At 41.1% G+C, this 27,757-nt stretch overlaps 1 protein-coding gene across 1 annotated transcript in view; it reads right to left on the minus strand.

Moving 5' to 3' along the window:
- The window catches only part of UGGT2 (UDP-glucose glycoprotein glucosyltransferase 2), a 287,095-nt gene that overhangs the window by 91,820 nt on the left and 167,518 nt on the right, over nt 1–27,757 (minus strand). Inside the window, exons 23-26 of the mRNA XM_048853522.2 lie at nt 22,959–23,086; nt 13,356–13,451; nt 10,551–10,653; nt 5,462–5,541 (exon numbers count right to left, since the gene is read on the minus strand). Coding sequence (XP_048709479.2) covers nt 5,462–5,541; nt 10,551–10,653; nt 13,356–13,451; nt 22,959–23,086 — 407 coding nt within the window. The remainder of the gene's footprint in view (nt 1–5,461; nt 5,542–10,550; nt 10,654–13,355; nt 13,452–22,958; nt 23,087–27,757) is intronic.

Consider the following 27,757-nt stretch of genomic DNA (forward strand, 5'->3'; position numbering starts at 1 on the left):
TTTTTCTAGTGAGGGAAATGATGGTCGCAAGCACAACCATATGGAATTTTGGCTTGCAAATCGTGTGGTTGAGGTGTCAGAGATCCACAATCGGTTTTGTAGTGAGGCGGTGTGGCCTCCCACGGACACAGAGGGAGAGGAATCCCTGGTGGGTGGAGCCAGGCTGTGCTCACCCCTCCCGCCAGAAAGTCAGTGGGCGGGTCAGGAAGTATAAAGGGAGGGTCTGGGAGCTCAGTTCTGGTGCAGCTGCCAGAGGAGCCAGACGCCTCCTGCTTGCTCACGACCTGGGAGACTGCCAAAGGCCCCTGTGGAACTGAGGACTGGCCAGAGCTGCATGCTGACCCGACCAAGGAGGAGTGGCCAGAACTAACGCAGGCCTTCTACACGGACAATCTGGAAGACACTCTACCGATCCAGGTACACCCCAAGGGACCTATAATTCAAGGGATGCCAGAAGAACCAAGGCAGGAGGGATACACGGATCCAGTGCCAGGCACGCAGAGTGGCCTCTCATCACTCTAGTGTGTCTTGCAGTGTGTAGCTCCTCTGTGGCTGGAACTTGTGGACGGTGCAACATCCTTCTTGGATTTAGAGGAAAACTTACTGCCATGCTTATGCACATGCTTCTGTGGCTGATGGCTAGGCCCCAATGTGGAGTCCGTAGCGCTGGTACTGGTGGATCCAGATGGAGGCTTCATTGTAGGGGGAGCACTTTTGGATTGCTCAGGCTGATGTATGAGGTGGGGGGAGTTCCCTGGACAGGATCTGATTTCAGAGCCATGGCTACCTCCAGGGGTTCTTCTTGAGGCAGAGAACTCTGCTTCCTGCATACAGGCAGGGAAGGAGAGGCAGATACTGCACCTGGAGGCGATGTGGGCTTCCCCCAAACAGTACAAACAGCACTGGTGTTTGTAGCTGATGGAAAGTGAACAAGGGCAGGAAGCACAGACTTTGAATCCTGGCGTCTTTAGCATAATCCACTACCTAGACATGGGAACTGGGATCGGGGAGGTTATTTGGCAGGAAAAACTGCTGAAGCGGAGTCCCAAGTCCTTAATTAAAAAAACTGCTAAGAATTACCAAAGTACAACAATAAAATCCTAACTATGAATGAAAATAAGAACTGTTTTTGTAAATTTTTTTTGAAAATGTGTCACTAAGAACAAAAGGTCAACAGAAGCTCCAACTCAGACCATGTGGCAGTGAGAAGGAACTGGAGCTACAGAAGGTCCGCCTTGCCCTTTATCACCTCAGGTGAAACCATAAGGCAATACAAGGACACATGTGCGGACAGCTGAGCAATGCTACTTTGAAAAGCTCCAGGCACATGTGCATAACCCTCGGTGGAATATAGTAGGGACCATCACTTGAAGGAGGAGGAAATAATTAAAATCACAATGGACCAAACTATGTTTCACAAAGTGTTAGTCTTGAATAAAACACTGTTAAATAAAAGTATTAATATCCTTTTGAGATTTTTACTCTCTCTCCTCAAACACTTTGGACTCCCTAATAATCCATGGTAACTGACATTTTTCAAAGATCCATGTTATTAATATCTGAAAGGACTAAGTGTGACAATATATTTAAAGAAGAATCCTGGATGTCTTAAAATATCAGACAAAATTTTGGCATTCCTTATTTGTTTCACTTTTTGTATATTTAATATTTGTAGATACATTTTTGTTTGAACTTTGGTGATGGAGACTTTTCAGGCATCACAATTAAATCCTTACAAAAACGGATGCTTGATTGTTAATTCAAACCAAGAGTATTACACATTCATCACTTTTAGAACATATGTGTTAATGGGAAAACCAAAAGATGACAGGAGATTAGGCTGGAGGCAGAATATTCATCAGAAGAATGAGACCATTCTGTATATGTGAGCAAGATCAAATTGGCCTTGCAATTATGAAGCCCTACAATGACTTATTTCCTGCACAGAACCGATTTTATGCCTGAAAGAATGCACAAAAACAAGGGAATTCAAAATATTGTAACAAATTATTTAATTATTTTGGTAGTGACCCAGCTTCCTGATTACTATATAAAGTTAAAGCAGAAAACAAAGAAGGGGACCTAGTTAATAGGGACTCTGACAACCGATCTAATAAACTTCTGTTGGTGAGAGAGACAAGCTTTTGAGTACTTTAATGTTATTCTTTAGTAAAACAAAAGAACCAGAAACTCTATACCAATTAGTTATACGAAGAGAACAACTGAGTCAAGAAGACTTAAATTGGCAATCTTGCACTTCAGTTTAGGGTGGGTGAAGGAGAAGCTATTTCCAAAATGGACATTTTCCAATGACAAAATTTTCCACATGAATGATTCCATACTCAAAGTAGAAATTTCTGTAGGTTCACATGTGAAGTCTTGTCGAGGATGCAAAGTCTAGGCAGAATCCTAGCAGACCTAGAGCAGCAGACACCAATGAACTGTTAGAGGCCTTTATCTTTAGGGGAGACTCCAGTTGTAATAGGGTCTTCTTTACCCCCCGAAGTGAGTTATCATTTGGAGTGGATGTAGACAGCTATTCTTCACTTTAATCTTTCATCAGACAAGAATTAAGTGATGCTTATCAGAAGGGGGAAATGCATTTAAGAACTAGCTGAGACATTGCTTCTACCTTCCACTGTAGACCTAAAGCCACCATCTGTCAAAGTGGTGCCAACTCTCTGGGTCCTATCTGACTCCCCACTAAACTTGGATGACCAGACAGCATTAGTATCTAAAAAAGTCTTTTTTCACCTCTGGCTCACTAGGAAACTTTGTCCCTTTCTCAGAGATGAAGACCTGGCCACACTGATTCATGAATCTGTCACCTCCAGGTTGGATTGCTGTAATTCACTGGATCTCAAACTGAATGTAAAGACAATGCACATATTCCAGCAAGTACAAAAGGTGGCTGCCCACCTTTTGCATGGCTTAGAGTGCTGTGAGCAATCAGACCCATGCTTATCCCCTTAACTAACTCCCAGTCAATTTCCACTGCAGTTTGAGGTTTTGGTCCTAATATTCAAAACAATTAATGGATCAAGCCCAGCTGCGATAAAGACTAAATTTTGAATTACAAACCACCAAACCAACTGCACTCCTCCCGGACAAGGTAGATCACAAAGCCCAGGACAAAGGTGCAGGAGACCTGGGGACAAAGCATTCTTAATCAAGGGGATCCGGCTATCAAATGAACTTCAAGAGGGTATCTGGCAAATTCAGCATCTGACCATCTTTCTGAAACACAGCAAAACTTTCCTTTTTGAAAAAGCCTTTCCACTGTAAGAATGACATTCACTACACTGTCACCTCCACTTTATCTAAACAACCCCAACCAAGCCAAAAAATTAAATACCCCAAAACAAATCTACCTAAATGAAAAGTAAATGAATAAAATCTACAAAAACCCAAACCAACCCCAAAACGCTACCTCATAAGCAGAGGTTTTTTACACGCTACAAAGGGAGAAATACCAGAGATCCCATGAAGTCCAATAGGACCTTACTACTGTTATCAATGTTACATGGGAAGTGCTCAGATACTACAGTGATGGGCAGTAGTACAAAACTCCAAAATAGATAGATTGATAGACTATAGAGCCTGACTGCAGCATTTCCATTTTCTAGCTTGTTGCTATTTGGGATACTGTCCAAATGACACCAATATTTTCCTGTAAGGGTAAAGAGAAATTCCCTGGTGACTGAATCTAACAATCACAACCATCTACATTTTCATGAAGTTTCTGGGGACTAAAGAGAGACTGTGGGCTTGTCTAGTCAGTGAATTTGTGCACATTAAGCTCTGCTGTAAATCACTTGGATTTACTCTGCTTTGAAATGGGAGTAGATCAAAGTGCACTAGGGAACTCTGAGTATGAGATACCAGGGTCCACACAGCCTGTTAGTGCACATCATACTAGTGCAGATTTATTTTCTGTAGATCATACCATAGATTTATTTTCTATGCACTAACTCACCATCTAAACAAGCCCTAAATGAGAAAATCCAATACCCGAAGTGGAAACTCTTATATGCAAAACTTAGGAATCTCCTGTGGCAGATGAAAGTATGTGACCACTTCAGCCACAGACATCAGAAAGTCTCCTGGAGACAAAGAACTAGCCTACATAAGAAAAATTTTGCCAATACAGCTATACCAGTATAGCTATACCAGCAGAGACCGCTAGTGGAGCTGCAGCTTATTTTGGCATAAGAAGATTTTTTGTCAGTATGGGTAAACTGCCTTCTCAAACAACATAAGCTATATTGGCAAAAGGACTCTTGCAGGTATAGCTGCATCAACACAGGGGAGCTTGCTGGCATAGCTATGTCAGTCATGGGTGTAGATTTTTTCACACCCTTGACTAAGATAGCTATGTTGACAAATCTTTGTGGTGTACACTTGGCCACAGTCACGAGGGTTGCTGAAAGTCTTCATTCTCAGTCTCCTTTTCTTTATCCATCTGTTCAGTCTTTTGAGATCTATCAATTCTTGTAATCCTCCCATTTTTTAAGAACAATGAAGATGGAGCACACACCAAAGGATCATTGTTCTGAGGAAACTGGCTTTATTATCTCTATATACAATAGGGATAACAGGAGAGGGAAAGAAGAACAGATGCATGGGGAGCACTGAGCTCCAGGGAAGAACAGTAGCAGAAAACTTCCAATACTATCCGTCAAAGATAGTGAGGGCTCAAGAATCTTGAAAGTGAGCAGTCCTGCCTTTTAGAAAGATGGCTGGTTGACGGCACACCTTAGAGCAGTCATGCTAAAATTTTACAGGTGCTTCTGACCTTTGTGCTGGTTCTACAGTTTCACGACTTTCCTTAGAACAAGAGTTACATTTCTTTCAAAATGTTTATTGAAGAAATAGTCTTGAGTTTTGCAAAAGGGAAAGGCACAAGTACTTTTTCTAAAAGTTTTCTAAGTGTTACTCTAAATGAGCACCTTCATGCAAAATTAGGTGAAACAATTTGATGGGTTTACAGAAGAGAACAAAATGGAAATACTAAAGAACAAGGAGGAATTCCATAAATGCTTTAAAGAAAGAATGAGGGTTAAATATTTAAGTCACCAATAAATGAAGCTGATATTATGCATTTTAGTTAAAAGACCCCGTGTATAGCTCTCACAACTCTTTTTGATGTTTGAGAGATTAACTGTTGCAGAAAAAACAATGGACAAGAAACTATCAATTGGTGTTTTTAAATGTAAATATTTTTGTCATTTTTAATTTGAAAAATTATTCTCATTAATTAGTTTAATCTCACTCAATAGATCTTGTTATGTATAAACCGCTACAGTACTACTCAATTTAAATTCACAGAAACTAATTAGTCCAGCAGCAGGAATCAGCCTCACTGAAACATTACTGATTCTTGAGGAGATTATATCACTGTAGCTTCTTTTAGTCATATTATATTACATATCTCAAAGAACAGCTATAGTTTCCTACTCACCTCTTCAAAGGTACTTCTGACAACTTAGATCTAGAGTTCATAAACAGCCTCAGTTTCATGTTGACAATATCTCCAAGTACCTAATAGAAAAGATAATTTTTCCATATTAAAAATGGATTTGGGTAGTTATCAAAGTTCCTTGGCTTTGAAAACAAACGATTCTCTTGACAAATCTTTTTTCCCCTCTGTGAGGGGGTGTATTAACTCCACACTAGAACTGAAGGGGTTAAGGAGCAGTTCTGGGCCCAGATAACTCCATTCCCCTGAACCTGCAGAGCATGCTCCAGCTAGAGCAAGGGACTTTAAATGTAGCCAGACAACTCAGATGGGGGCAGATGAGGGAACAGGACAGATCTGGCCTGAGATCTCCTGACCAAAGCTGCTACAGACATCTCCACTGGGAAGGAAAGGACTACCTCAGCAACTCCCAAACTGTGGATCAGTAGATGGGGTCATGGATCCAACGGGCAAGATTTGGCTTGTGAGACAATGCTGTCTCCCTGCAAACATGTCTGGGCCTATTCCACAAATGTTGCACCTCCTGGCCTGACATTTGTGGAGCAGATCCAGACTGTGTGGAGGTGGCAGTGTGGATGCCACTTTGTCATTAGCACGAGCCAGCTGTGGAAGCATCCTCGTGAGAGACTTGAATCCAGAAAATCCTTATTTGTGGTCAGCAAGCTTATCAACAGAGAGCATTCTCTATGCTTGAGCTGGTAAGAGCTTATGCTTCCCTTTTCTGAGACGGGAATATGCAATGTCTTGTAAGCTCCTTAACGCAGGGCTCATATCTTCTTTTATGAGACCATGAGTATCCTGTTGGCACTCAGTAAAGAATTGTTTTAAGTTACTGTCTCTGTGCTGCAAATTCCTGGCTGACAATGAAATTATTCAGCCTCCCACACAGGTGATGACTGAGCATCTCAGCAAGATGAAGCAACAGTTTGCAACCATTCCCCCCCTGATTTGGACATGTCAAAGTCTGACTGTGTGTGAAATCCCTTTCATTGCAAGCCCAATGCCATGGATTTGCCAGCAGCTTAAATCAAACAGCTCATCGAAATTTCCTGCCATTGACCCTTGAGAGGAACATATGTCCAACTTTTCTCCCAGAGTTCTGGTTCACTGTCAAGAATGACTATACTGCACTCTCAACACATGCCTTGAAACTGATGGTGCCATTTGCAAGCACATATATATGTGCAGCTGGATTCAGTGCACTTGTGTCCATCAGAGCACAACATCGATCTACCATTGATGTCACATCAAAGATTAGATGTGCAAATTCTAACATGCAGCCGGACTTTGAGAAGCTGTGTTGCAACATGCAAGCCCATGTCTCAAGTTAAAGAGCGCTAAATAACATACTGAATGGGCAAATTCCTTGACTTGCTTGGTCGCTGTGTTGCCTGTGCTGTCTGGGGTCACAGGAAACAGTAAGTCTCAAAATGGGGTCATGCAGGCAAAAAGTCTGGGAACCCTGGTCTGAAGATTGTTACTCCCCCCCTTTATTCCCCCCCCCCTTTTGCTATCTTAAGATGGACTTTTTGAGACTGTGGAGGGGGGTGGATGGTAGGAAGTGGCCCAGGGAGGCAGTCTTGAGGTATGCCCAGGTGCCTGACATTGGTTGTCTCTCATAGGGCCCTGAATCAGAGCCTGGTGGAGTGGGAGGGCCTGGGCTTCCCTAACCAACACCCTTCCACCCCTCGCAGGAGTAAAGAGAAGACAGAGACTCTGGAAGCCTTGTGGCAAGGGCAAGCCACCTACAGCGGCTAGGAAACAGACTGAGGCTCCTTCCGTTTTAAGGACATAGTACCCTCTATAGTTCATTGGACACTGCTACTGCTAAAGGGGGAGTTGAGCTAAATTGGGCTGAGTTGCCACCCACCAAAAGGCAGGCCATCCCAGTTTTGGAGGAGTTGCCAACAGGAGGCACCAGAGACCAAGGGGGAAATTGAGGTCAATGACTTAAGCACTAGGTGATGCCACTGCTAAGCCTGGCCCCTTGTCAAACACTCTCTAAGGCTTCAGTAACAATCAGTATATATCTTAAGAAGTCTTTCAGTTCTAAGTATCTGCATTAAAGAATGGTTATTGTCAGTTAATTTAGGTAAAATATAGACCTGCCCTAAAATTAGTTCTGATCCAGCATGGAATGTCCTCCATATTCTAAATTTTAATGTTTTTCTCCAAAATATTAACAAATTAATTTTTTTAGAAACAGCTGTTGTCTTCATCTCCTTCCAGTATACATTCAAACTTCTTTTAATCTGTACCTTCCAGTATAAAGATAATGTTTTCTCTCTTATGAAATCTATGTTGGTTCTGCAACAAAGCAAAGTAGCAAACGTTCAAGAATTATACTGATATCACCAATGATGGATCAGTGATGTGTTAAACTCTTCATCCCAGAATTTTTGAATCATTTCCACCTAGTCTTTGATTTCTATCTGTTTATAGTAATTTCTAATGCACCCATCTCCATAGTACTGGTACCTAGGTGCTATATACAAAATGAGAATACTACTTCTTGCTTACATTTCTTTTGTTCTGTGGACAACTCATGGTTTAATGTTGAATTCTCTGGTGATTATATAAAGGAAAGCAAATAAATACAACAGCAATTAAAACTGGAAGATTAACACTGTTCAGAGTCATAAGGCTGTCTTCTAGTATACTTAGGCTGCATTTGGTTCAAGGAATCTAGCTCGGCTTACTAAGTGTCATTCTTTCTCAGACTAGTTTTCGAATTATCTGGAACTCCTAACTGTGCCTTTGTAACCTAACAAAAGCCTGTTCATCTTCTTATAGTCTTAATACATGACAATTTTAAGTCTCTCCAATATAGTATCATGAGACAAGTTTGAAGTGACTACCAAATGTCACAAGGTATGATAAAAATAGAATGCTTTCACCAGAGCACACAGATCATGAATGATTTTGATTAAACTGCTCATAAATGATTGGGACACTAATCATTTACTGGGGGATGACTCCTTAATTTTTTTATTGCACTACATAACACACAGGATTTATGACATGGATAGTTACCATTATTATTATTTGTAGAACACTGAAAAAATGTTTGGTGCTTTTCAAAACAATATATAAATATAAACCCAGCTCAGAAGAGCTTATGGTCTTGATGTCAGACATATACAAGACAAGATACCCAGAGACGACCCAACTTAAAATCTTTTCCCTTTGGGGTTTTATATGTGTACGTGCTTGTTTAAACAAATACACTCTTCTGGAGGAGGTGTAATGGTTTAATGTTTGTAGGGCATAATGAAATAGGTAGAGCTGAATAGTTTTTCAACAGAAAATGCAGTTTCTGAATTTTTTTTATTTGGTTTGTTGAACTGACTCAAAATGTTTTGTTTTGACTCATTTCAACATTAAACTGCAACTCCTATCACTGCGAGTTGCCTCTTGGGAGATGAAGTTCAGGTCCCCATTCTCTCCTATGGGCTGGGCTGCCTAGGTGGGTGGCAACTTCCATGATGCAATGCAGTCTCCCCTTTGACTAAGTGGCATTGTGCATCATGGGAGTTATACAGCTGCAGGTACATCATGGGAGATGTATTCCAGCCAGGGAGTCCAGTTCATAAAGGAGAACAGGAACTTCAGACCTGAACTACAACTGTCAGGAGTCAATGTACCACAACAGGAAAATGCAGATTGTGCATCAACCCAAAACAAAAATATTTTGATTCAGAATCATCATAATGTTTCATTTTGATTGGAAATGCTGAAACTTAACATTTCATCACTTCTGAACTGAATTTTTCAGAACAATTTGTTCTCTGACAAATTGATATTTCAACTTTTTGTTCCAATTTGGGACAAAAACAAATGTTGAAATATCAGAATTTCCCATAAGATCAAAATTTTGCTTAGCTTCATCCTCAGGAGTTATGAATGGGAAGCAAGCAGGAGTCTGGTGTACTGAGAACAGAAGGACATTCCATGCACAGGGAACATCATGGAAAAAGGCATGAAAATGGGAGTTGAAAAAAGAAAAATCTGTGAGGCTTGCATCATTTTCAAGGGGAAGAAGGTAAAACAAACTGCAACAGGAATCAAGACAGCTAGGGCAAAATTGTAGAGGGCCTTGAAGTCAAAGCAAGAAATTTAAATTTCACAGGGCTAGTCTTAAAGAAATGGCATAATGTGACTCATGAGAAAGGAAGGTAATTTTAGCAGCTTTGTATCCATGGTATTGTCTCTCAAGATCAGGAGTTCTCAACCTTTTTCTTTCTAAGGCCCACCCATCCACAGCCCACCTGTGCCAGAACTATTGTTTTTCTGCATATCCAGTAGATTAAAAGCTATAATAAATTGAAAGTCATACAGTTAAAAACACACATACACACACACACAATATAAGAAAGAAATGGATAATATAAGTACACAGATAAAAAACTGAATATTAAGTTCAAATACTAATATGCCTGTATTTCCCCACTGCGCAGGGCTGAAGCCCAAGCCCCGCCGCATGGGGCTCCTTATGGTGTGGGGCCCCAGGCAATTACCCTGCTTGCTATACCCTAATGACTGCCCTGCTGAAGCCAATGGATTTCAGCATATCATGCAGGAAAATTAACACGCTCTCTGGTTAAAAAAAAAAAAAAAAAAAAAAAGCCAGTGTGACCAGATAGAGCAAGGGGAAACAGCATTAAATTTCTGTATGTTCTCTGATTTATTTTGCCAGACCACCTGAAACCTAATCAAGGCCTCCCAAAGGGCCATGGACCCCCAGTTGAGAATTGCAGCTCTAGATAATCAACAGTTACATGCAATAGAGGATTGTTCTTGGATATTCTTAATAGCACTAGCCATCTGAAGGAACATCCATTCAAGCAGTGAAACGAGGTTAGATTTTATAGATATATCTTCTAATGAAGACATTCATTTTCTAAATTGTTAAATGTATATTTGACAGTTTAAGTTAAACTAGTCTCTCAGATAAATGTTAGGCTGTAATTTTTTTTTTAGATATTTCATGTAAAAATAAGAAAAAAAAACATTCTTAGTACAGGATAAAGAACACAAAAGTACAAATTAAAAGAAACTGCCATCGTCTTACAATCAATAAATGTGCCATCTTCTGTGCTTCTCTTGTTAAAGGATCAACAACAGCAATAACGTCATAGAATGGTTCATTCTGTTGAGGACCTATCTTTACTATGCTGTTAAAAAAAAGATGTTAAACATAAGTGAAATGAAAAATTCTAAATTAAACTTGTGGAAATAACAACCATCAACAGGTTTTCTTAATTCTGAATTTATCATATTTTTAGCACTTTACATCATCTTTAAGAATTTTTCAATATAAGACATTGCTCCAAACATTTATCAGAGGCCTGGTCTATACTAGGGGGTGGGATCGATCGAAGTTACACAACTTCTGCTATGTGAATAATGTAGCTAAAATTGATGTACTTAGATCTACTTACCACGGTGTCTTCACTGCGGTAAGTCGATGGCTGATGCTCCCCGTCAATGCCACCTGTGCCTCTCACTCCGGCGGAGTACCAAGTTGACAGGAGAGTGCTTGGCAGTCAATTTATTGTGTCTAGACTAGACTCAATAAATCGACCCCCACTGGATCGATTGCTGCCCATCGATCCAGCGGGTAATGTAGACAAGCCCAGAGTCTCCTTGTGAAGTGTCCAGAAAAGCACATTATGAACCAAAATACTTACCTTTCTGTTCATTATAAACCTTTCATGCAAGCAATATCAGCCAGAATCTTCCTCAGGTTTCCATCACCACAGTGTAGTGGTGTGGCTGCTGACTGAGCTCTCCTTTGGAGCTGACTTTGGGACTCCTCCCACTACAGCTGGTTGACAAACTGTACCTCCTGCTGCTTTTGCAAAAGTTGCAGGAGGACGGTTTGGGTCTTTTGCTACTGATCAGCTCATAGACAGACAATTTTCTCCATCCTTCCTATATCCATTTCACTCCTTGGTGGTGGTGGTGGGGTCTTTGATCCTGCTGACTACACAAGTTTATGGCTGCCTACTGAGCACCTCCTCATAGCCAGGGGTTGCTTTACAGGCATCCTGCCCCTATTACCCGCTCAAATACTCCAGATAGTCTATGTTGTAACTCACAGTACCCCTTTCTTGGGCTAGTTTAATGTCAAATAAAGTTTACACAAACCTCAGAAACCTTAGTCATAAAATAATCCAAACAGTCTTTAATATAATGTCCAAAATCATAAGCTCAACCTGAAGCCACCAGTCCCCAGCCCCCCTTTGTCCCTTTTTCTATCCTGAATCATCAGATTTTGCAAGTGTCGTCAAGAGTCAACAGTGACAGAAATTTAATTTAAACATAAAAAAAAAAGAGGAAACTAGGTAATGTTAAATATAATAAAATGGAGGAACTTGTTTGTCTCTCCTAGACAAGGATTTGTTTTGACAAACCAGATTAAAAGGAGATAATGTATTAATCACAGGCCCTTGATTAGAGGAAGCTGGAGCCATAGGAATGAATAGTAGGCCCTCACTAAAAGCATATGTTAATAAATCATGCATTGCAAATATGATTACTGGATTTCCACTATTTTTCACTAAACAACATATCAGTTAGGTGCTGCCAGGAGTGTAGCCAGTGCGAGTGATGCTACACATCCTACAATCCCATGGGAGAATACTATGCCACGTCAGGTTCTCAGTATGCTTTGATACAGGGCTAAGGTACTTGCAACTGGCTGCTGGTGCTGCTTTTCTTCCTCTCACTATGCTACGAAGGGAAGGCCAGACTCAGTACACCATAGCAGTTTTTCCAATAAAACTGAACAGGAACTTGGGGAGTGATGATTACAGGAGGATAAATGAGTCTTCAGGAAGGTTCTTCTGTTACTCTCTTATTCAGTCATGGTTCTAATGCTGCCCTTTCTGCCTTTAAAAACTCAACCTGTCTCTGCAACCAGCCACTGAAAGGAAGTAAAACTAAAGATGGCTACCATGATCTTACCATTAATGAGAAGCTAGGAGTCCCCCTCCTCTTGCCCCACTTCTTGTCGTTCCAATAAAGATTTACAGATGTGAACCTTAGTATTTTCCAGTTTCATTTAGCAACAGAAAGACACCAGTGGCATACTAACTTTCACTGACTCCTCATGTTTGGGGTTAATGAGACAGCAGGAGCAACAAACACAGATACTTTAAACTCACTGCTTAAGACTTCCAAACACAATGTAAATCTGCCTGCTGGCTTTTAATATATCTTGTAGCAGCCAAAGCACAACAGTGAGAACCTAACCACCCCTATTGCAAATAGAGTTGGTGGTGAGAACAGTACCATCATCCATCTGTAGGTGACATAGTCCTATGTTTTAGTGCTGTGTGCCAAAAGTGTGAGAAGAGGTGACATGGTGCTAATCCCCACTCCAGGAAATGAATAATTTATATACTAACCTTGTGAACAGTAATCCACAAAATTCAATAATCTCAATTTGGACTTTCCACATCAGTGCAGATTAGTGAGGCTCTCTTAGTTTACCTGCGATTTTGTTTAACTACGTTCAGGTTTTTAATTTAGTAAGTAAATATAATGTACTGATTCATCTTCCTCTCTCCCAGTACTCCCACTTCCACTCCATAAAATTCTATTTGTCACCTTTTTCAGTGTTGATTAGAAATAGATAAAATTGTCAATGTTTTGACATTACTGACCAATATACTAGTAGTGAAATTAAGATTGCCTGTGTTGCTCATTGGTTTCCTGAATTGTTTGTACAATCACAAAATCAGTTTCTTCTTTTAAAACTACAAAATGTTTACTGAAGTTCTGGAAGATTGCATACAGTACTTAAAGCATTAATAATGTTTAATATTAAGATGCCATAGCTATATATGCATTATGATGAGACTGAACTTACCTGTGTTGCTCTTTGAGAAATTCAACATTTTGTCTAATGACCGTTTTAGGCAATGAAGACAGAAGGGCATCCACTTTCATAATCAAATCACTGCCACTGGTACAATAAAACAAACAGTTAATATGTGACTTTTCTAATAAAAAGGGAATAAAATATTAATTTTCAATGTATATCTGTGTGCATAAAAGACTACGCAAAAATATGATGCTTTAAGGACACTACAGTCATAAGATTTTTAATTTTGAGTCTCTAAGCCTTTAGAATGTGACTAACCAAGAACTACTAAATCTATAGTTCTGGAGAGATGTGCCCTTCTATACATTTACAAGATGGAATATATAGTCCAGCAGTTTAAATGGTAAAATCCACTTGTACCCACAACTCTCTGTTCCTTTCTTGCTGCTGTTCACTGAAAAATTCCCTCTTACAACTCCCATGAGCAGCCACAACTAATCAGTCCATCTTTTGACTGCATCTTATTTATCCTAGAGTTTCCACGCCGTTTTAACTGAATTTTTAACTGTTTTATCTCCGCATCATTCTTGTCAGCAAGTTAAGGAAGTATGGGCTGGATGAATGCACTATAAGGTGGGTAGAAAGCTGGCTAGATTGTCGGGCTCAACGGGTAGTGATCAATGGCTCCATGTCTAGTTGGCAGCCGGTATTAAGTGGAGTGCCCCAAGGGTTGGTCCTGGGGCCGGTTTTGTTCAATATCTTCATAAATGATCTGGAGGATGGTGTGGATTGCACTCTCAGCAAATTTGCGGATGATACTAAACTGGGAGGAGTGGTAGATACGCTGGAGGGGAGGGATAGGATACAGAAGGACCTAGACAAATTGGAGGATTGGGCCAAAAGAAATCTGATGAGGTTCAATAAGGATAAGTGCAGAGTCCTGCACTTAGGACGGAAGAACCCAATGCACAGCTACAGACTAGGGACCGAATGGCTAGGCAGCAGTTCTGCGGAAAAGGACCTAGGGGTGACAGTGGACGAGAAGCTGGATATGAGTCAGCAGTGTGCCCTTGTTGCCAAGAAGGCCAATGGCATTTTGGGATGTATAAGTAGGGGCATAGCGAGCAGATCGAGGGACGTGATCGTTCCCCTCTATTCGACATTGGTGAGGCCTCATCTGGAGTACTGTGTCCAGTTTTGGGCCCCACACTTCAAGAAGGATGTGGATAAATTGGAGAGACTCCAGCGAAGGGCAACAAAAATGATTAGGGGTCTGGAACACATGAGTTATGAGGAGAGGCTGAGGGAGCTGGGATTGTTTAGCCTGCAGAAGAGAAGAATGAGGGGGGATTTGATAGCTGCTTTCAACTACCTGAAAGGGGGTTCCAAAGAGGATGGCTCTAGACTGTTCTCAATGGTAGCAGATGACAGAACGAGGAGTAATGGTCTCAAGCTGCAGTGGGGGAGGTTTAGATTGGATATTAGGAAAAACTTTTTCACTAAGAGGGTGGTGAAACACTGGAATGCGTTACCTAGGGAGGTGGTAGAATCTCCTTCCTTAGAGGTTTTTAAGGTCAGGCTTGACAAAGCCCTGGCTGGGATGATTTAATTGGGGATTGGTCCTGCTTTCGAGCAGGGGGTTGGACTAGATGACCTTCTGGGGTCCCTTCCAACCCTTATATTCTATGATTCTATGATCATTACTTTTCTTCTGTCATTTAAAAAACAAAAACTACAATTAGCTACCACTGATACTGATATGAGTGCAGTGCTTAGTCAGGATCATGAAACAGGGCTTCGACCAATAGCATATGCCTGTAAAATCTTAAATGGGGTGGAGCAGGAATTTACCCCATGTAAGAAAGAAGTGTTAGCATTAATTTGGCCCCTACAACATTGGGAATATTTGGTAGGAATGTCCCTAGTGCTTCTTAAAACATCCCACTCTCTGGTAAAGTATGTGCTGACAGGAAAGACTAACGATGGTCATGTTTCTAGCCCCCTGATAGCTAAGTGGACATTAGCATTATTAAACAAAAATGTGAGCATGGAAAAGGTACCAGTTCTATCTCCAGTTTCATATGGTCTTATGGTAGAAGGGGAACAGCATGAGTGCCCCCTGCTTGAAATTCCTCCAGAGGAATCTTTATTGTTCCGAGGTGAAACACTGTTAGGGGATAGCAGAAAAAGTGGATGTAATCTGGTTTGTGGATGGGCCTTGCTACTATAATGAAGGAAAACCATACACAAGATAGGCTGCAGTAAGGGTGTCCAATTCTAGGGAACAGTGTAAACCTCACTCAGCACAAGCAGCTGAAATTGTGGCAATAGCCATAGCACTGGAAAATACACCAATAGATAATGGGGTAGCTATCTTCACAGATTCTGAGCAGGTACTAAGAGTTGTAGTAGACTGAATGCCCCAGTGGAAGAAAAGAGGAATGAGATCAGCAGACAACAAGCCTATTGCACATGCTGGGAAATTATCTTTGGCACTTAGCACAGAGAGAACACAGCCAGTAGAAATGGGAAAGATAAAGGCTCATACGAAAGACATTAAGGAGGCTCAGTGAAATAACAGGGCAGATGAGGAAGCTCAGGCGGGAACCAAGGAGAGGACATTGTGGCAGCCACAACTCCAATTAACGCCAATAGCAATAGTAGGCAGGGATAAAACAGAACAAATAGATCTAATATCCCTACAGAAAAGAGATCCAGAAATAAAAAGGCTTGTAGCTAAAGGGGAACATCAAGGGTGGAAACTTTGGGAGCATGATACAGGATTGGTTCTAGCCACCAAAATGGAGAAAACATGCCTATGTGGGTTGCCCCAACTGAAATAAGTTCTGAGATGATAAACCTAGGCCATAATAATGGACAGCTGGGCATGGAGAAAACTCTCAGCAGAATGCAAGCATCAGGTTGATGGCCAAATATGAGACCTGATATAGAGCAGTATGTAAATAATTGCTTGCCTTGTGCTTCCAATAATGCAGGTACTAGATTGGTAAAAGGACCCTTCTGTCACCAAAGAATGCAAATTGATATTAGCTAAAACAGCAAAAGGGAATCAAATATTGCCTAGTAATAGTGGATGCATTTACAAAATGGGTTGAAGCGATACCCACAAGAAACAATACTGACCTAACTACATCGTAGTTGAGCAAACAACATGATGGGATGTTCCCCAAGAGACTGATTCTGATCAAGGGCCACATTTTGTGGGGGAAACCACAAAAGGACTCTGCCAAGCATTTGATATTAAGCAAAGATTACATAGAGCAGGACACTCTCAAAGCTCAGGACAGATAGAAAGAATGAACAGAACAATAAAAACAGCGCAGAGTTCCAGAGAAGGGCAACAAAAATGATTAGGGGACTGGAACACATGACTTATGAGGAGAGGCTGAGGGAACTGGGATTGTTTAGTCCAGGGAAGAGAAGAATGAGGGGGGATTTGATAGCTGCTTTCAACTACCTGAGAGGTGGTTCCAAATATGTTGATTCTAGACTATTCTCAGTGGTAGAAGATGACAGGACAAGGAGTAATGGTCTCTAGTTGCAGTGCGGGAGGTTTAGGTTGGATATTAGGAAAAACTTTTTCACTAGGAGGGTGGTGAAATACTGGAATGCGTTACCTAGGGAGGTGGTAGAATCTCCTTCCTTAGAAGTTTTTAAGGTCAGGCGTGACAAAGCCCTGGCTGGGATGATTTAGTTGGGGATCGGTCCTGCTTTGAGCAGGGGTTGGACTAGATGACCTCCTGAGGTCCCTTCCAACCCCGATATTCTATGACTCTATGATTGAAAGCTATACATGTGAAACAAATGGCTCTCAGCTCCAGAATGTTTATTTGAAGTTTTATCTCCTGGGAAGACCAGAAAGTGATCCAAATGGGCTTCCCATTCTGCAGTGGACACATCTGTCACAAGTGTCATATTGTGGAAAGATGAGGAGAAGGGTACTTCATTGCAGACAAGTAGAAGATCCTTCTACCAATCTGAAGAGCAAACTTTCTGGGGAATCATGACCACATCTATGTGGTATTTGCCAGGTAGCTGCACTGATCTCAACCAGTCTTGCATGAAGCACAGATGAAATCTGGCAAATTGTATCATGTAGATGCAGGAAGCCATGTAACCCATGAGTTTTAGGAAGATTGTGGCTGATATTCTCGGGTGGAGCTGCAGCTGGCTGATGAAATTTAGAAGGCAAGAAATCTGTCTTATGACACATAAGCTTTTGCCACTGAGGAGTCCAGCACTGCCCCTATGTACTCTGTTCTTTGAGCAGGAGCGAGAGTGAACTTGGCTTTGACGACTCTGAGGCCCAGTTCAGTGAAAAGGTTGAAGATTATTGCGATCATGTTGTTCACCTGTTGTGGTAAGTGACCTTGGATAAGCCAGTCATTAAGGTATAGACAGACATTAATTCCTTGCTTACTCTGGAATGCTGCCACCATCACTAGACACTCTGTACTGTAGTGAGATTTTCCCACATAAAACCAGGGTATTTCCTGTGGACCAGGTGAATTCCAATATGAAAGTAGGCATCTTGCAAGTTGAGAGCTGCAAACCAGTCCTAAAGATTTAAAGGGGGAATTATGGATGCTAGAGCCATCATCCTGAACTTGAATCAACATATGAAGTTGAGTCGTTGAAGGTCTAGAAAGCAGTGCCAATCTCTTTTCTTCTTTGGGACCAAGAAATAATTAAAACAGAACCCCGTGCCCTGCAATTCCATGGGCACGTCTCCCACTGATCTGAGTTGCAGGAGGAAATCCACTTCCTTTCTGAGGAACATCTTGTGAGAAGCATTCTTCTGTTTTTTTCCTGACACTTCTGTGGTATTTGCATTTCCCCCAGACAGAAGAGGCACTAAATATATATCATTGATAGGGATTGCTCCCTTCCAAGAGGGTCAGGTCTTGAATCCAGGGGATTTGGACTCCGCCATGTCATGACGGGGGTGTGGCGGGGGGTAGTGGCATGTGGGCTCAAAACCCCTAAAATCTTTTTTTCCAGTATGCCAAAGGGCTTAACAGGCTAAAACTAGACTAACAACTATAACTATCTAGCTGGAAAGATAAATTGTATTTTACAGAGAGACAGAGACTGCACATATTCTATCTCGTAGCCACAGCCATTAAGAAAGAACTGGAGCTATGAGGTGCCAAAGGGCAAGCTGGACACAGGCTACTCAAAAGATTTCAATCTTGCACACATAAGGCGCAAACACTCCAGAAGTGGCATACATGTGGACAACCACTCCAAGAACTCATAGATAGACCTGAACTCGTCAAGGAGAAGAGGGAGTCTAGTATATCAGGTATCCGAGTGTCAACTTGAAATAAACAATGTTGTTGAGTGCAGCTAGTAAATCTCTTTCACTTGACATAGTATGTATGCCCGATGGAGTCCATTCCATTATGTATGAGTATGTTCTGGACCTCTGAGGAGCAGGGAAGATGGATCTGGATGGAGATTTTGCCCATCGCTTTCTAGTATTACCTCTAGCTGAAGAAGTAATTTGGTTGGAGGCCAAATAAAGAGATTCAATAGGTCTGACAACCAGAATTGTGTTTGCCAGGCTGGTGCCAACATGACCATATTGGCTGAGTTCTGTCTTAGTTTCCAGCTGGAAAAGTATTTGGAATTATTAGAATTGGAGGGTGTGCATATATTAGTCTTGAAGCCCAAGGGACAAGAAATGCCTCTGACAGAGAACCCAGGCACTGACCCTTTCTAGATGAGAATCTAAAACATTTCTTATTCTTTTTTGGTATCTATGGAGGGTCAGCCCCATCTGGTGAATATGTCCTGTATGATAGTGTCTTTCACTGTGCTCACTTGCAAACTGCCTGTTGAGTTGATCTGCAAGAACATACTGCAAACCTAGTAAGCAATGGGACATAGAAAATTATTGCAATCAAATGCAGTACTTCCATAGATGCACAGCTTGTTGAGAAAGGGGGGTGGATCTTGCTCCCCCTTGCCTATTGATATACACTGTAACTGTGGCGTTGTCTTACATAATCTGAATGGTTAAACCTTTCAGAACTTGTAGGAATTTTGTGCAAGCCTGATGAATGGCCCTCAGCTTTAGGACATGGGTTGAGTTTCCTGATCCCACCAGAGACCTTGAGTGTCCCTGAAGCCCGAGACAAACTCTTACTGATGACTGAGGTTAGGCTCAAAGCTGTTTGATCAGACATACTACGGTGTCAAATCTTTCTTGAGTCAGATAAGCCTGTGCTGTGGTGAAGTCCAGTACTGCCCCTATAAGTTGTATTGTTTGGATAGAAACTTAACACAAACTTTTCCTTGTTGCCTCTCAGTCCTAAGGAGGTGAAAGGCACAAGTACCTGATGACTGGAGTAGTTCAAATGCTAAGGAGATCTCCCCTGAAAGAGCCAGTAGCCTATGTAAAGGAAAACTTGGATTCCTTGTTTTCTCTGGTGTGCATCCACTACCGCCAGGCATTTGGTAAACGCCAAATGGATCAAATGGCAGAACCCTGTACTGGTAGTGGGAATTGCCTATCTGCAATCTCAAGTATTTCCTGTGGGCAAGATGGATAGCTGTATCAAAGCATGCATTCTGAATGTTGACAGCTGTATACTAATCCTGTGAATATAGATGGAATTACTGCAGCTAGTGTTACAGTCCTGAACTTGAACTTCCAGATGAAAGTGTTTAGATGTCTCATGTCCAGGATTGGGTGCCAGGCCGCGCTCAGAAGTATCAGAAAGTAATGGGAACAAACGTATTCCTCCCCTGATACTTAAAGCATTGCTTCCACTGGTCTGAGACTGAGAAGTGAACTCCACTTCTTGATGTGGCATGCTCTCATGAAAGGGGTCTCATGACAGCAGTCTCTATCTTTTTGGCTAATTCAGACTCTGTGATGTGAGAAGTACACCTGTTTCTGATAGGGTTGAGGCCTAAACTTGGGATCTGGTGTAAACACTTCCAAAGATTTCACTGTTACCCTAAAACCTTTTAAGGAGTGCAGGGCCTATCTGTTTTGGCCCTTAACAATTTACATCCCTCAAAGGCAGATTTTCTACTGTCAACTGCACTTTAAGTATTCCAGATAACTGTAACCAAGAAGTTCTCCTCATGGTTATCGATGAAGCCCATGGCATGGACTTGGATGTGCGTGTTGTCTTGTCCGTTCATGGGCTGCCATCACTGCCAGGCACAGGATGAGTGTAAAATTTTTCAAATCCTGCTGAAAGGCCTTATACCTTCTGTTTGAATGCTTATATAGTAACACCAGAAATGCAGGTGACTGTCAGAGTAATTTAGCTGGCTCTAGCAGGCCTTCATTTATTGGTGTCACAAGATGTCCAGGAACGCAGGTGTGCAAAATGTCCAAAAGATTATGTGATTTCTCCTGGACAACTTTCACAAGGATCTTGAGTGTATCAACCACAAGACACAGCAGCCCCTGAAAGGTTTTGGAATCATCAGGCTGCATGCTAGTGGAAGAAGGAATCATAGCCTCATTAGGCAACAAAGAAGAGATGGGAGTTGGAATGTTGTGTTCCTGAGTCTGCAGATCCTCTTCTTCAGATCCTTGGTCATGTGTTGGATCACTGGTTGAGCCATCTGCAGTGCTCCCCGCTGCTTTGCTGGAGACAGATACCTCATTCTAGATTGAGCTGTTGATGCTGCCTTCCTTGCCAGTTATAAGACCAACAGTGCCCAGTAGGACCAAGGCTGCTGGTAGAAGTATGGAGCAGAGGGCCAAGAGCTCTTAGGCCAGGGGTAGTTGTGCCCTATACTCCATTTAAAAAAAAAAGGGATCAAATTACCTAGACCCAAAGGAATATGTTGGTGACACCTCCCTCTGGCTATCTGAGTCTAAAGGAAAGAAAAAGTATTCCTCCTCTAAAGGTGAAGCAGTACTAGGCTTGAGTGCACAGTAAGAGCTTAATGAGCCCTAACACATACCACAATGGGCTTGATATTGAGCCTGAGATAGTTGTTCATATTACAGGTGAAACCTTTACCACAAACAACAGAGGTGACCACAGAAACAGTTAAATCTCATGAAGCCATAGAGCCTCCCACAGTACTGAGAAAGTCAGTGTCATAGGCAGATAAATAGAAGGCATTAGTACTGGAGCGGTCAGTACCAATGACACCAGTACTGGGAGCTTTGATGCCAAAATTTCAGTATTAGGTGATGCATGAAGCTCCATATGAGCCAGGAACAGAGCAGAGTGACTGGTACTGGAGTGGACGCCCAGAGGGACCCTTCTTGGGCCTTGAGCTACCTTTTTCCATGGAAGAACAAAAGGATTTCTGCTTTTAGAGCTAGCACCCAGAGAGGGTGACCTAGATCTACGTCCCTGAGAGGAGCTATTCTCCTTCTTTCTCTTGACTTCCAGAATTTGTCCTGGTTCAAGAGCAGGATTTTGAGAAACTCTACTCACAGAGCTGCAAGCTGAGGAGCTGACAGGAGCACCTATTGAAGAGGATTGCTTAGGGATTTCAGTCCCACTCACTCCAGGATATGAACAGGGCTGCATTGACCCCTACAGCAAAAAACAGCTTCATGCCAGTCTGTTTTGTCTTTTGTGTTCTATTTAAGAATGACTTCCAAATGGCACACATCTCAGGAATGTGTTCCTCATTAAGGCATAATAAACATCTGGTATGCCCTTCATTACAGGGTATTACTGCCTTGCAAGGAGGCCAGTTTTCAAGTCCTGCAGACTTTTGTTCCACCATAAGAGCTCAGCCTGGAACCAGGAAAGTCTCACAGGAAGAAAGAAAAAAAAAAAAGCTTGTTTTGCTTTTCTTTATTTTTTAAAAAGGAAACATTATGAAAAACCTACAACTAAAGACTAACTATCTGAGTAACTATCTGAAGTTATTTACAACTATTTACACAAGAACAATGAGTGAGAAATTCAGGCTATGGCTACACTAGGAAGTTTACAGCAGCAGAGCTGCAGCGATGCAGCTGCACTGCTGTAAACTAATGTAACAGTTCTAAGCAGACAGGAGAGAGGTCTCCTGTCAGCTTAACTACTCCAGCCCCATGTGCAGCAGCAGCAGCTATGTCTGAGGGAGAGCTGACATAACACTGTCTACACTGGCTGTCTATACCAGTGCTTAGGTTGGTGTAATTTCATTGCTCAGGGGGGTTGCTTTTTCACTCCTGAACGACGTAAGTAATACCATGTTTCAGAGTAACAGCCGTGTTAGTCTGTATCCGCAAAAAAGAAAAGGAGTACTTGTGGCACCTTAGAGATTAAATTTGTTAGTCTCTAAGGTGCCACAAGTACTCCTTTTATAAGTAATACCGCAATAACTGCTAGTTTCATCATAGCCTGAGACACTGCCTAAGTGCCTACCTGAAGTCACAGACAATAAGAAGGAACTAAGGGACACACTCCACGCTTTATGCCTTTGGATGGGAGGCATGAGGACACTTGGAGGACAAGGGCAAGATGCTGTCCAAAAGAATCCAAACTTGGGCACATGCACACCAAGAGTGGAATACATATGGACAAACACTGAAAGAAGACCTGGTATCCTCTAGAAGAAAGTGAAATAATTAGTCACAGGTGATAAACTCAAATGAGTCTCACATGCATTCAGACAATAGATTCCCAAAACCCAAAAGTGTTTTACTGTTTAGAGCTGATCCCCATCTCTCTGACAACGCTTTTAATCTTCTCTGCTGAGGTACTGAATGTTATCTTTTCCAACAAATGAAAATCTTCAGTAAAGAACTCATTTTCATCCAAAGGACCCAGGACCTTAAGAGGAAAAACAAATGACACTATTTTACTAGAAGCTTAGGTTTTCAAAAATATTTCCTCTGTAAGCAAAAATACGCTCAATTTTTAATAAAGTAAAATTTTCAGTATTAAAAATCTCTCTCCTGCATACCACTAGATTTTACTATTTATATAGTATTCATGCTGTGAAAATTCCAGCATTTACAATTTTCTATTAATTAAATTGAACTACAGTATATTTAAAAATACATTCCTTTCAGGTGATATCCCGAATAGCAAGTAGAAAAAATTCATTGGGCAAACAAGGGATGCATCTATTGTAAACAAAAACAAACAAACAAAAAAGTTACAACAGGAACATCCACAAATATGTGTATAAAGCTATCACAGCATTCCCAGTATACATGCCTATTTACAGAAATGTATTATTCGGCAACATAAGCTCCTTTTAAATAAAAGCTCAAAGAAAAAAGTGCAAAATTTGAACACAAACCACCATGATCCTGCCTTGTGCTTAGTTGTTAAATCCTATAACACCTTCATTGTGTCCTACATCAGAACTATTTTAGTGTATTGGTGTGCACAGTTGTTTAAAAAAAATTGGGAAATCAATACGTTCTATTGTACACATGCCAAACATTATAAGAATATGAATATATTACACAAACACACACACACACACACACTTTTCTATAAAGAAAATAAGTTTCAGTTATCCAGTCTCAGTGGAAGCAGAAGTAAATGGACAGGTAATGTTTCCAGAAGATTAAGTAGCAAGAAGGGCCGAACCAAAGCCACTATGGTCAGCGGGAGTCTCTCGGTTGATTTCAATGGGTTTTGGATTGAACTGTAAAAACATTATGGCAAAAGTACAAAATTTTTCAATTTCGTTTTAGGAAACAGTTGAAAAGGCAATGGGAGTTGAAATGAGAGTTTTGCCACTGACTTATGGGGACAGGATTTCATTCTATTATTCTTAAATAAAACATCAATGACAATAATTGATTGAAAAAAGAGAGAAATGTAAAGTGCCCTTTTGGTCAGGAAAGTGATTCTGAAAAACTGCATAGTCTTATTCAATATATCTTATTGCTATGTGCACTTAGGGTCATCTTTGGACATTAGTGACTAAATAAAGTTTTCATTGTTTTTGGACTGTTGTACCTCAGAAGGGGATAGAAATAGAGAGAAATGACCTGGGCTGGAGGGCTAGGCCATGAAACACATAGTCAGTGACAGGACATCACAGGAGGGCATCACAGGAGGTGCTATAGACTAAGACCCTTGCAATGCCATGCTATGATGACTGGGGGCACTACAGCAGTAAGTCAAGCTGCTTACAGGACTGCATTCTATTTTGACTTGTATCAACATAATTGTTTGCTAGGTTCCAATTTCAGAACCAAAGTTTGCTCTCAGTTATACCTGTACACCTTTTTTTACACAAGTTATGCCGATAAGACAAAATATACTAACTTATGAAATAGCTTGTTAATTACTGTTCAAACCCATTTGCACAGTATGCAAACTTCTCCCTATTGTCTTAGAAAAAAAAAAGTAAAGAGCTCAGAAATAGTCATGTTATTATCCTGAAAATTTAAATTTCTTTTAAAAATCTTTGTGGTTTTCTAGCAAAAATCCCAAGAAAATGACATAATACTTTTCCAGTCAAGAACAGTTTCTAAATGTGTTACAACTATATCTAAAAGAGTTAAATAGTTGAATTAATTTCAAATAATCATCACTCATTAACTTTGAAGAAGAACTCCACTGTGAAAAGTTATTGTAAAAATATATCAGTAAATCTAAAGTAGACATTTGCAATGCTCTCATCGTATCTTGGTGATGTTGCACTGGTATAAATGAAGACTGATTTTGGCTTGCAAATTGTTTAGGCCAAATTTTGTAATACTGGTATGATGCATGAGCCAGAGAGACACTAGCATGATTTTAAGATTCCATGATGAGTTTGCAGGGCTGGTAGATAGAAAAATAAAAGGTGTTTTTTCTTATTAACTGAGGAAGTTTGGTATTGAAATCATTGAGAGATGCACACAGAACCCAACACCACCATTTTTTGTCATCTTTCCAAGTAAAACTGAACATCATTTGTTCATTACATCAAGGTATGAGGGCAACTGTAGTGCATGAAAACACAGAATCAAATGCGTTCGACATTAACAAAGGGTGAAACAGGAGTGTGTCTTAGCCCCCATGCTTTCTAACATCTACTTTTCATTCCTGCTTCTTCATGCATTTAAAGACAGCAATGATGGCATTTATTTTCGAACTAGACTAGATGGCGGCTTGTTCTACACTGCATAGTTTAGAGCGAAAAACAAGGTGAAAGAGCTGGTTCTGAGAGATTTCAAGTTTGCGGATGATACGGCATTGGTTGCCCACAGTCAATCTTTCCTGCAAATCTCTTGGGTAGATTTTCTGCATCATGCAAGGGCTTCAGGTTGACAATTAGTTTCAAGAAAACTGTAATCATCTATCACAGGGTGGAAGAACCAATGCCTGACATCACTCTGGAGGGTAAATCTCGTGGAGTTGTCAACAGCTTTTGACCCTTGGGTTCTATGATTAGCAGGAATCTTGACCTTCAGACTGAACTGATTAACTGAACTGGAAAAGCAGCTAAGAATTTCAGGCTATTACAGAAACGTGCATGGAATAACAGCAAACTATGAACTGAGGTGAAGATGCGAAGCTACGAGACTTGTGTGCTGTCATCCCCGCTTCATTGTTCAGAAATGTGGACTACATATGCTAGACTCATCAGGAGACTGAACAGCTTCCACATGAGATGTCTGCACAAGATCCTGGAAATACAGTGGGAAGACAAAATACCAAACACAGAGGTGCTGTAGCATGCAGGACTAACACACTTAGAAACTACTATCAAGAAGAGAAGGTTGCAATGGCACAGTCCTGTCAGGAGAATGGGAGGAGACTCTATTGCTAATGATATTTTGCACAACAAGATTTGAGATGGCTCTAGAAAGCAGGGCTGCCTTTTACGGCGGTACTAAAATGTATACAAAAATAATATGAAGTCGTTCAACATCAGTGTAGAAAGCTGGGAGTAGTACGCAGAATCCCACCCAATCTTGAGGGAATATCTGGCACTGGGTGCAGCTGAACATGAAGCAGCTTTTGTCCAGAGGACGGAAGCAAAGTGAGAAAGAAGAAAGCAGCGTCCTGTATTCTTGGACTCCAACTCAGACAACACACGGAGCTGTGAAATTTGTAACAAGCTGTGTCGCTCTTTAATTGGGGCTTGTCAGCCATAAGCGGATTCATCAAGCACTTGACTAGACCTCTTACGTGTACACCATGAGCCAGTGAATCAATGGTTGCCTAATCTAAGTAAAATTGCACACTAAATTAATGAATAACTATTGCCCCTGAGATCCAAGTATTTGAAGGGCAGATCCTCTTTGGAAAGTGACTTAAAATGGAACCTTTTTACCTAACGAACCAGTCTAACACTTTTTAATGTTGAATGAGAATGTATGTTGTGTATCCAAATTTTAAGTAAATCCTATTTTAAAACAGATTGCATTACTCTGGGCTATAAAAGAATGCCTGAGTAAAACTACTCTATCCTAGCAAGGAAATTTGTGGGTTGTTAATCACTCTAATACAGGAGAGATAAATTAGTTGAGAAAGTAAAACTCACCTAGTAAATATCAACCTTGCCACTTTAGATTTCCAGGTATGTATGTATAAGAATTGATCATATACTATGTCAACTTCATGATTTATTCTTCGCTGTGTTCAACCAATGATTTGGTCAATTGCTGGTTTCATTCCATGTTACTGTCAAATTCCTGATTTATTACCTCAATTCCAACTGTAATTTTGACTTGATAATTGTGCTGTTTAATTCTTAATTAGTTAGAAGTTTAATTGATTTTAAGTTTGCTCTCTTTATTAATTTGTAATAAAACTCATATACAGCATACAACTCTCTCTCCAGAGGGCAAAGGTAATTTACTAAACTATTTCAGAGCTACTAGGTTCTATCTCTAAATTAATACTTGTATCCCAAACAGAGATCTAGGCTTAGAGGAGGCAGTAGAAGTCAGTTCCCTTGCCAGGTGCATGCCCCAAGGAACTCAGTAGGGCCAAGATTGTACAAGATAGGATTAAGGGACTAGGGATCACAACCATGACGACTGTTCTTAGATTTCTCAGGCCTTTGTCTATAGCACCAGGTCCCAGACTCCCTGCCTCACCAGTAGAGTTCATATGAATGGGACCAAGGCAACCAGGTAGGGGATGCCTCCCTGCTGTGCTTCCAGTGGTAGCTGTGGTGAGGCTACCCTAACAGGAGTCACAGGCTGAGCTAGAGACTGTCTCCTTGTGGTCCCTGAAGAGGTGTTTGGTACTGTAGCAGTGTTGGCACGTAGTACCATAAAGGGCACTCTCATAGTCATAGACAGTAGTGGTGACTCAAGCTGTGCAGTAACCATCAAATTGTTCAGTACCAAGAAAAACTTTGGTGTTGAGAGGGTTGATGCAGGGAGCAACCATACCATAATGATCAGCACTGGAAGTGTGGGTGCCAGGGTCTCTGGCATCAAGTGCACCAAGGTTGGTACCAATGGATCATACAAGGCAAAGGATGGTGCTCTACTTCAGATGGTACCATTGCTTGGTGACTGGTTCTGTCAGGTTGTC

Source organism: Caretta caretta, chromosome 1 (genome assembly GCF_965140235.1).
Source record: "Caretta caretta isolate rCarCar2 chromosome 1, rCarCar1.hap1, whole genome shotgun sequence".
NCBI classification, from domain to species: domain Eukaryota; kingdom Metazoa; phylum Chordata; order Testudines; family Cheloniidae; genus Caretta; species Caretta caretta.